Below are 11255 nucleotides of genomic sequence, written 5' to 3'. Positions count from 1 at the left end.
ATCTATGACGTTTTTTTGTTTATTGTTAATCATCTACCATTAGACGTTTTTCTATTTATTTATCGTTAATCATCTACCATTTGCACTCTGTTCACATGTATAATAAGACTGTAGCACATAATTTTGGTAAAATATAACATATTCGTACGTAGTCTTTCATGATATAATATTCTACATTGTTAAAAAACTCTACAAGACAACTGTACTTCAGCTTATAAACGATAGATACATATAAATTTTTTATTTATATATTTTAATCTCTATTATTTTACAATCTTACCAATTTTGAAGGAGTCACTATGACACCATTAAAAGAAGTCGATGATCTCTAAGATATCTGCTAGTGTTATGCTTTGAATAAGATAAATAATTCAAATTGTTTAAAATCTCTAGAAGAAACAATCATTTAAAATTTCCAATATGTTGTGAATTCAATAAAAAATCACACTAATAACAAATTTGATGTGTGGAGCAAGGAATAATTAAGCAACCAAAATCAAAGTGTATGGAACAATTATAAACACAAGTCAAAAGTAGAAAACAGCGAGAGAGAATAAGAGAGAACACAAAAGAATTTGTTGACCCAGTTCGGTCCAAATTGACCTAGTCTGGGGGAGAGAGCAGCCCTCCGTTTCACTATATGATGAGTAACTTTACAAAAAAGATATCAATGGGTTACAAGAATAAGTTTCCCGCCTAATTCTACCCAAAACCCCAATCTCTTCCCGTAACCAAGAGACTCAAACCTAATAGTGTTTCCCAAGGTGAATCAACCCTCAAACCCCGGTATTTGTTGCCGAAGAGACAAACTCTACACAAACCCCTTGTTTCAGCCCCCTCTATCTCAAGGTTTACACTGATACAATGCCTATATTTATAGCAAAAGTAACTCCCATAAAAATGTAACAAATCTGCCCCAAAAATATGTTTCCGAAAAATACTGCATGCAAAATCGGGCCCCAAATTCCTCCATTCGGGCACCGATTTTTGTCGAAACAAACTGCTCCACAGGCAGCCAGAAATCGGGCCCCGAACTCCACAAATCGGGCGCCGATTTTGGGTCTTCCAGCAAACGTCATTTTTGCACTCCAAACTCCAATTTTGAGTCACTTCTACAACACAATATATTGTCTAAAATCACTTGTGAGTCTATTTTCATATTCATAAATCACATTTGAAATCTCTTGTGATGAACTTAAGCCAAAAGGAATCATGAAAGATCAGTGGCATATCATTTCTTTTTCAGAGAAAATACATTTCCAAAATTGATAATCTCTCTTCTTAGGATCTGTTTATTTAGAGCTTATAAATGAAAACCGTCTATGACATGGCCACAAACTGTTTTCAGCTTATTTTAATAAGCTCTCTAGGATAGCTTATGAATTAAACAAGGGTAAGTCAGTTTAATTTTCTCATTATTTTGTTTTATAGCATCAAGAAAATTAAACAAGGGTAACCACTTTTCTTAATCTATGTAAAAGTAGTTTTGTTGGGACTTAAATTAATCATTTACAGGTGTTGTTCTTAAGTCTCAATGTGCACTGTGTTGGACTTTTTTTCAGTTTCTGTTTAAGCTATAACGATTTGGAAGCAAGCTGTTACCAATTATGTAAGCGTAGATGATCTATTTATGGACATATAGTTATTCAGAGTGGATTCAATTTTGTATTAACGTGTGTGATACAAATCACATATCATGGTCATCATTATATAGTTCCTTCTCCTTGAGAGAATAATGGTAAAAATTGTGTTTATGAATGTATAGTAAGTAGTACCATACAAATCTTGAATCATGAATCTTCAGATTTTAGTGTCAAAAGGACATTTAACCAAAAGGTAATTAGAATCTGTATGAGAAAATGTTCTCAAATACCGTATTATCAAAAGCCTTCCATATTATGGTTAAACTGCACAGCATTTCATATTTAATCATTTCTTGAATAGCAGTGACAGATACTGCAATCATATTCCTCCACAAATCATCCCATGGTTATGACGCAAGTTCAATGATAATGTGAATGTTGTTGAACCAGAGCATCTATTGAAAGCATATTCAGAGTATAAAGCGTGTTGGCGTCCAACACTTTCACATGTGGTTATAAACTATGCTTCCCATTATCTCAAATATTATTGGTGTTTCATAGCTTGAAGGTAATAAAAGAAACAGGAAACTCCTAATAAACAACAGAAATCAAGATACTTTGTTTCCTAATATTTCTTAATGCACACTTCTATCTAACATATTTCTTCCACTTGTTGTTGGTTAAATTTGTCCTGCTACTCCTAGTTTCCTTTATTCCATGATCAAGCTGTCCATTTTCATCAAATTCTGCTGACTCATCATTCCTAGTCTCAATTATATTTTACAGAAAACAACATAGTAAGTAAAATTGATTTATAAACAACTAAACGTAAAGGAAATCAAACTTCTATAAAAATATTAAGAGACATAGAAGTTTAATATGATTTATGACGATTTGTTGAAGACGACAACTTTGTAAAATAGTTTCAGAGGACCTTTGAAAAAAGGATGCTTGCAAGAAATGAATGACACAACAGTTTTTGAAAAGGAATTGAACAAAGTCATTGAACCAAAGTAACTTTATGGATCATACGAAATTACATATCAATTATGTCATTATATCCAACTACCTCTAATTAGGCAATACTTTCTTATTGTGAAGACCTTTTTGTTCAAAATTTAAACATATTAAACATAGAGTGTTCTGTTTGCTTTAAAAAAAGAGAGCCACTAAATAGTATGGAGGTCTTTCATACGAAATTTCATGAACTGCAAATTGACATCACCCAAATACTCGCTTCCCCTCATTTTTCATTTTTTCTAAATTAGTAGATTAAATTAAAGAAATAAAAAATACAACAACCTTACTAGATCAGTTATCACATTTGTGATATGACAAATTGTATGCCACCGCTCTCGTTCCTCCTTTTGGGTAGACCCTTCTCTGGCAAGCGCTCAAGACTAGGGCAGTTGTAAATTTTAAGATGACTGAGAGATAGGAGGTGGAGAAAACCCTTGTAGTTCATTATTCTTAGCTTTGAACATTTATATAACAAAAGAATGCGAAGATTTGGAGGCAGTAGATTCTCCTCTGGAAAGGATTCCACGTTTTCAAACTCATCACTAACTCTAAACTCTTTCAGAGAATTGAGTTGGAACAAACCCCACTCTTCTCTTGAAGCAATCAGTTTTGGGCAATCGAATATCGAAAAGCAGCTCAAGTTGGAAGGCAAACCACCCTCTGGAAATGAAACCAACTCCGGACAATTGTACAAGTATAGAGAATGGAGATTGGTGAACAAGTATAGTGAAAAGGACAAGGAGGAGGAGCGCCACCCTATTATTGAAAGCGTACGAAGAGAATTATAACAACGCAAATCCAAAGAGGGACACTCAACAAAGCCACTCAAATCCAAGCACAGCTCTGCAAGATAGGCATTGTTGCCTAAAATATGCTCCACGAAGAACTCGGTGTGCCGATTTTCACAAAGGACTAACTTTTTCAAGCTGGTCGGCAATTCCTTTATCAAAATGCTGTCACATCCCTTCAGACATAACTCTAAGATATTATCACCCTCAGGCATTGAAGCCTCCAACTTGTTGCAATTAATAATCGACAATTTCTGTAAAGAAGGAAGGTGTTGAGGAAGGGCCCTTTTCAATTTGGGACAATCTTTTATAGTAAGCTCTTTAAGCGACAGAAACCCTTCATGACATAACCATTCCTCCAAATTTTCCATCCGCTGAAATTCCAAAACTTCAAGAGACCTGAATGCATCAATTTTTGAATTATTTCCATATAACTCTTCACCGATGATCTTTATTCTTTTACAGTTTGAAATAGAAAGCTCCCTGAGAGAGGGGAGTTGCCCAAGTGGTGGCAAATGAGAACATAATCCACAGTGACGCATTTGAAGAGATACTAAGTTGGGTAAATGACAACCCCTTATCCAATTTGGAAATCTATTACCTCTATATTGTGAGATGCTAAGCCTCTTTAAGCTTCTATTTGGTTGAAGAGCCTCCAAGACAGACACATTGCTTTCAACTATTGAGTCATCCACTTCTTTTTTTCTGTCATAGAAAATCATATATAATTCCTCTAAATACTTCTTATCTTTCAAATTGGCTGTCACAGCATCTTCAGGATCAAATACATAACCCAACCCATCTATACAAATTTTTCCATGAAGATGGTTTAGTTTTTCCAACTCTTTGAGATCAGATCCATTTTTCTCTTCCACAACAAAATAAGGCAGTGTTTGAAGACTGTTTAGCTTTCCTATATGCTTTGGCATCTTCTTTAAATAAGGGAGTTCAAGATGACGTAAATTGATGAGTTTGGAAAAATTTGAAGGGAGCTCAGTCAATTCACACCCTTGCAACAAGATTGTTTGCAAATTATACAACATACAAATGCTATCAGGTAAGCTTGTAATCTCAGTGAAAGAAAGGTCAAGATAGCGCAAAAGTTTTATATTGCTTATCTCATCAACTAGCTCAGAGAGACCACACCATCTAAATGATAACGTCCTCAAAAAATTTAGTCTTGAAAACAAATCAAGCTGCACATTGTTGCTTATCAACGTTCCTCTATGGACATCTAATATCAGACTCCTTAGTCCCTTAAGCTCACAAGTTGTCTCTAGTAATTTATTAAGACAATTTGATCGAAGAGAGAACCGAATATGACGTGTCCTTTCAAGGCTACCTTCCACCCTAGCACCCTCTATTTGCATACAAAATTCTCCTGACACTGATTTTGCTAAATCATTGACAAGATTATACATGACATAGTGCTCATATGTACCATATGTTTTATCAAATGATTGTTGGAAAAATGAAATTGACTCAAGATCACCGAAAATTTCATTACCAAACTCTTCTTCACTTTTGTATGATCCGCAACACTTCAACAAACCTTCTGCCATCCAAAGCTTGATCAATTCATCTTTTTCAAATGTATAACCCTTGGGGAAAATGGAACAGAAGGCAAAGCAACGCTTTTGATCGGAAGGGAGATTGTGGTAACTCAATCTCAGCACTGGATTAATTTTGTTGTCCACGTCTGATAAACGCCACATATCAGTCTCCAATATCTTCATCCATTCATCTTGAGAAAACTTTTTCCGCAAAAGTTGGCCCAATGATATTATAGCTAAAGGCAACCCTTCACACTTGTCCATTATTTTCCTGCCAATTGATTCAAGTTTTGGATAGTCACACACACTCTTGCCTTGAAAAGCATGAGTCACAAATAATCTCCAACAATCACTTTTGACCAATTGACGTAGATCACATAACATGGTGGATTTCACGACATGATATGCCACCTCCTTTTCACGTGTTGTCACGATAATCTTACTTCCAAAAGATCCATGGTTAAATGGAAGTAGTAACTGCTCCCAATACTCTACATTCCCATTCCAGATATCATCTAAAACAAGCAAGTATTTCTTTCCCATTAACATGTGTTGGAGTTGATGTTGGAGTTGATCCAAGTATTCACCATCTGCTGAAGGATTAAATGACTTGAGAATTGCTTTGGTGAGTCCAACAACATCATAAGATTCTGAAACATAGACCCATGCTTTAAGTTCAAAATGTTCCTCTATCTTGTTGTTGTTGTACACAAGCTTAGCAAGGGTGGTTTTCCCCATCCCTCCTAAACCAACTATGCTGATTATCGGAACCTGGGTTCCACTGTCATTGCCTGCAAGTAAAAATTTGATAAGTTCTTCCTTGTCAACATCTCTGCCATATATGCTGGACTCATCCACGAGAGCCGTAGATGACAATCTTTTTGAAGGTTTCCAACTGACTAAGCCTTCATTACTAGCACTGGGACCTTCTGCCAATCCCAACACCTACTTTTGCATTGCAAGAAATTCTAGTTTATCCAGTTGTTCATTGAGCCTAGATTCAAATGGATTTGTAGTTAAAGCTGAAACCACGCCCAATAAATTGGTGGTAAGTGGTTCAGATTCAGCTTTCAGCTTATTTAGCATTGCATCAGTAGATATCTCATCTAATAGTTGGTCTGCTTCATAAACAACATGTTTAAGTTTATCAAGCCACTTCTTCACATATATGATTTGGTACTGCTTTATCTCTGCTTCTTCCAGCACATGGTTGATAGAATTGAGTGCAATATTAAGTTCTTTCACAAGGTCATCAACATTTTTACTACTGAAGTAGTCTCTAATATCAACCGAAGCCAACTTCTCAAAAATCACTTGAAAAGAAGACTGAAGAAATGCCCCAGCTACCAACTCTGCCATGATATAATATTGAGTCTTAAAACTCTCTGCAAGATGAAAATGTATTATTTCTGTCAATTAAAATTAAATGAAACAAGAATTATCTTTACACATAAAAATAATAATAATGATAACAACAATATATGAATATCTTTCGTTTTGATTTCTCTCGTTACATTCCCACGCAAGAACCACTCTCGTACATGATACAATGGTTCTTATTATGAAGAACTTAACAATGAGTGGTTTTTTATGTCAAAAAATAAAATAAAATTAGTGGGTGTTTTTTTTTATTTAAAAAAAAAAAAAAACTGAGGAAGCAAAAATGATTTACTATTATTATTTTTTTTTATGGAATGATTTACTATTATTATTCGTGACAATAGCTGATTACCAATTTTACAATTGTTTCAAATGAAATCCCTCAAAAAAAAAAAAATTGTTTCAAATGAAATATAAGTTTCGTTGGTTTCCAATGGGGTCAAAAAAAAAATTAAATTTTGCTACAATAAGTATACATTATTTATATTTAGCTACTTCAAATAAAATTAGTAGAAATATGAAAGTCAAAAGATGATCGCACGATTGATAAATTTATTTCATCTAATTTTTATAGATAAATTTGCCTCTTTGAAGAATCATCTGACTCAACTTTTTTAAATAGTTATTTTGGTGTTGTTTTAATTTGCATTTACATAAGTCATTTTATTGTGAATTATTTTGCTTATAGGTTAATCTAATATATTGATTTTAAAAAGTAATCTTGTTTTGATATTCATATATATACATATACATATGTGTGCATAATAAAATATGAATTTCTCTTGTTTTGATTTCTCTGTTGTAATCTTGTTACATCCCCACGCAAGAACCACTCTCATACAATGCTACTAGCTAATACAATTTTACAACAGTTTGATACGAAATTTAAATTCTGTCGTTTACAAATAGGGGAGAAACATTTTCCATGTTTGTTTTAATATAAGTTTGTATATTTTATATTTAGCTATCTCAGTCTTAATCTTAATAATATACATTTAACAAACTATATCAAATTGTAAAATATTAGTAGAAATATGAAAGTCAATTATAGACAGACTAACAAACTATATCAAATTTTCAAAAGGTTATACATAATCCCAAAAAATAATTCTATCATAGGCCACATGCCATAAAATTTTGGATAGAACAGTTTTAGTCTTTGCAAAGACTAGTTCGGTCCATCCTATTCTCACCACTATTTAAGTCATAATTAGAGAACTTCAAAACTAAGTAGCTGGATTGAAATTTTAATAAGTTAAGATAAGTTAGATTTAATTAAATTGAAACAACAAACTCAAAAAAAAAAAAAAAAAAATTGATGAATGAAACCGAAATAAATGGTATATCCTTTTATTTTTTGACAGAAATAAATGGTATATCATAAAATGCATAGTTTTAAAAACCGGACCGGTTCGACCTGGAACCAGTGGGGTAACTGATTCGAGTTGTATATTAGATCGGTTATGCAGTCAAACCAGTGTGAACCGGCCAAACTGGTGAACCGGCCAGGTCAATGCGCACCTTTGACCACGTTTCTAAGTTTTTTTCAAAAAAAATCCAAAAATCGACATAGCTGAAAGTTGAACAGGAGACCGGCAACAAAGCCTTTAAATCCTTTAACCAACACACCACTTGTTGTTTTCGTTGAAGTTTGCTTCTTTTTAATTATATTTAACTGTTAGCGGTTGTGTTTTCATCTTATATAGTTAATTTAACTCTTTTTTTTTGTCAACTCTTATTTTAAATTATAACATGTTAATTATATTTATAATTTAAATACAATTTTTTTTAATATTGTTGTTTCTCTATAAATATATTTATTAAAATTAGAATAAATTTGAGATATTTATTTAAATATAGTATGAATTTGTGTACGTATGAAATGCACATATAAATATATAATGGTTACTTTTAATGAGTTTTGACAATTGGTAGATTTTATTAGTTTTTTATTTTTATTTTTTGTGATTGAGTGATCCTGATTAATATAATTCAACTCAGTTTAATACAAGTACACATTTTTTATAAAGATCGAGTTATAAATCCGAGCTATCCGATTTAATTCGGTTCTGTCATGTGGTTCAACCAATGATCCAGTGGTTGAACCATTGACTCGGTGACCCAGTGATCTTACCGAGTTGACGATCGATCCGGTTTTTAAAACTATGATAAAATATATAAAAAATATAAATACAACAAAACACAATAGTTTTTTTTTTTTAAAAGAACAAAACACAATAGTTAAAACAGATAGTTAGGTGGGCAGGTTTAGGCAAAATTACATAATTAGTTCTCTAACTAAATTTTAGGTAACAATTCGGTCCTTTATCTTTTTATTTTTCAATTTTAATCCTTTATGTTCTAAAATGTTAACATTATTAACCTTTTTTACATAAAAATTCCCAAAATTCCAGAAATTCAAACTATTCATCTTCACATTCAACAAAACTCATATCTTCATCTTAGAACCCAGATTTTATTATTTTGTCAGAAAACCTTGTTTCTAATGATAGGGGAATTTCAATATATATATATGGAGCATATCCGGTGAGAACCAATATCTTATATGAGAAACGAGAACTTTCTATATCAACCATCAGATTTAATTAACGAGTAAGATTTAATTATTTTCTTAAAACCTTCCGTGTAATTGATATACAAAATCAGAGGTTAATAAATTGAGCTACAATTTAGGCAGAATTTCCCCATAAGTAGCACTCACTTTATCTTCTTCAAAAAATTCCCAGATTAGATTTTACGCTTTATTTTGTTCATCTTCTACATAGTTTAATATAATTATTTGCTTTAAATCTCCTGTGGCACTATACTCACCCTAAAATATTAACACTCAGTTTATTGGCTCTCTCCAAAATTCCAAATCATTACAATTAGTTTTTACACTCTCTTTGGTACATGTTGTCGCCATCCCCATTCTCCAAAATTTCATGTGGCTTACCCACCTTATTGCATTCGATCTTAAATTATAAATCAAAATAAGTAAATTTTAATTATGAAAAGTATTTTAAGCTTCGATTAAAAAAAATACTCTCAAATCAAGATGGAGAAACATAGTATATTTTAAGAAGCATGTTAGTGCTGTCAAGATATGAGCAACAAAGGAGATGCATAAAACGAAACTGGGAGTAGTAGAGTAAATTGTGCAGAAATTGGTGCACAACCGAGAACAAAATTTATTAAGTTGTGATTGTGTGTATCAATTACATGCGAGATTTTAAGCAAATAATTAAATCTTTGACGTTAATTAAATCTGATGGTTAATATAAAAAGTTCTCGTTTTGTTATATAAGATACTGGTTCTCATAGGATATGCTCCCTATATATATATATATATATATATATATATATATATATATATATATATATATATATATAGGGGCTGCTAACTTACACCCACCTAAAAACACTAAGGTGCAAGTTAGTAAGCTGCACCCACTTATAATTTACTAAAACACTCTTTTGTTTATATTCTAATTAATTTTAAATAGAAGGGCAATTTTGTAACTAGCTTAAAAAATATGCTTAAGGTACAAAAACATGTAATAAAGACAAACTTTTAAGGAAACAATATTTGGAATGATGAAACTGGGTGTAAATTAGTGAAGGTTGTTAACTTGCACCTTAATAATTTTATGTGTGCGCGTGTGCGGGTGTGTGTGTGTCCATATTTTAAATTTTAATGTTCAATTTGTTTCATCATTATTTTTCCACCAGGTTAACGTTGTTGTAGTTAGTTTTTTAAAACCCAAAACCTGAGATCTTCGAATATGGCAACAACAATAACAATGTTGATATGCAACAACCAACATCAATGAACACCGATTTTGTTTGATTACAAGTAGGAACATCAAACACCAATTTATATCTTTGAGTTTTTGTTTATATTTCAGTTTTGGAGATTTGAAATTCTTTTTGGGAATAATAAATTCACTCTTTGTAAAGTAAAAAGTTGAAGATTTGAGTTACTTTAAAATTATGAGTTTGTTTTGAATATTTAGGTTTTAGATTTGATGAAATTTTAGGTTTATTTGAATATGAACTTTAATTTTTGCCTTTTTTAATGAAGATAACTTTAGTTTTTTTTTTTTTTATGAAGATCAGCATTTTGTGATGAGTTTTCTGGATTTATGGTTTTTTTATGAAAAAAAAAAGGATGACAATGTTCATATTTTAGAACAAAGGATTAAAATGGAAAGAAGAAAAAAAGAGATAAAGGACTTAATCGTTACTTAAAATTAAATTGAGGATTAATTGCGTAATTTTGCCAAAATTTTACTAACACTTTTTATTTAAATTCTAGAAGTTATGATTTCTTACTAACATTTGGTATTTAGAAACATAAATTTCACCGATTAGTGATAAAAAGTTGTTCCACACTTCCATGTATATGAAGGGTTCGTTCCAGTTTCTCTCTTTTGTGACCCATTTAGAAAAATAAACAATGAAATGTAAAAAAAAATATTATTAGTATATATAATTGTTTTTTTTTTAATATGTACAAGAAACTAAAAAAACATTAACTTTTAGTTTTTTCTTTTTTTGGTGAATTTTTAGTTTTTTTTTTAGCGATGTACATTTTTCCCATGAATAATTTTTATAATAAATTATATTTACTGTATTAAAATATTCATTTTTTACTTCGAAGAAACAAAATAAATTAATTCAATTAATTGATTAATAATAAGTAATTATGAATTATATCTTTCAATAATGCTCTTTAGTGAATCATTTGCATAACAAAACGTGAATATAATGAGAAATATAACAAAAAGGACATTAAGTTGACCAATGAAAATTTATCATTTTGTAAAATGAATAAAGAATGTGTAAGAGTTGATTTCTTTAACAAAAACATGTTTTTTTATTTATTTAAGGTTAATAGTGTTTTATCCCCTGTAATATACGCCATTTAT

The 11255-nt window shown here is 31.3% G+C and overlaps 1 protein-coding gene across 1 annotated transcript; it reads right to left on the bottom strand.

The window, feature by feature from the left end:
- Window positions 1-2901: 2901 nt before the first annotated feature.
- Window positions 2902-6303, bottom strand: LOC11416239 (putative disease resistance RPP13-like protein 1). The gene is made up of 2 exons (XM_039831860.1): window positions 5974-6303; window positions 2902-5889 (listed from the first exon to the last, which is right to left on the bottom strand). Exons 1-2 carry the CDS (start codon window positions 6301-6303, stop codon window positions 2902-2904), a joined length of 3318 nt encoding a protein of 1105 aa, XP_039687794.1.
- Window positions 6304-11255: the final 4952 nt, after the last annotated feature.

The sequence above is a fragment of the Medicago truncatula genome, chromosome 3 (genome assembly GCF_003473485.1).
Source record: "Medicago truncatula cultivar Jemalong A17 chromosome 3, MtrunA17r5.0-ANR, whole genome shotgun sequence".
Taxonomy (NCBI): domain Eukaryota; kingdom Viridiplantae; phylum Streptophyta; class Magnoliopsida; order Fabales; family Fabaceae; genus Medicago; species Medicago truncatula.
This window is presented reverse-complemented; position numbering and strand designations above follow the sequence as displayed.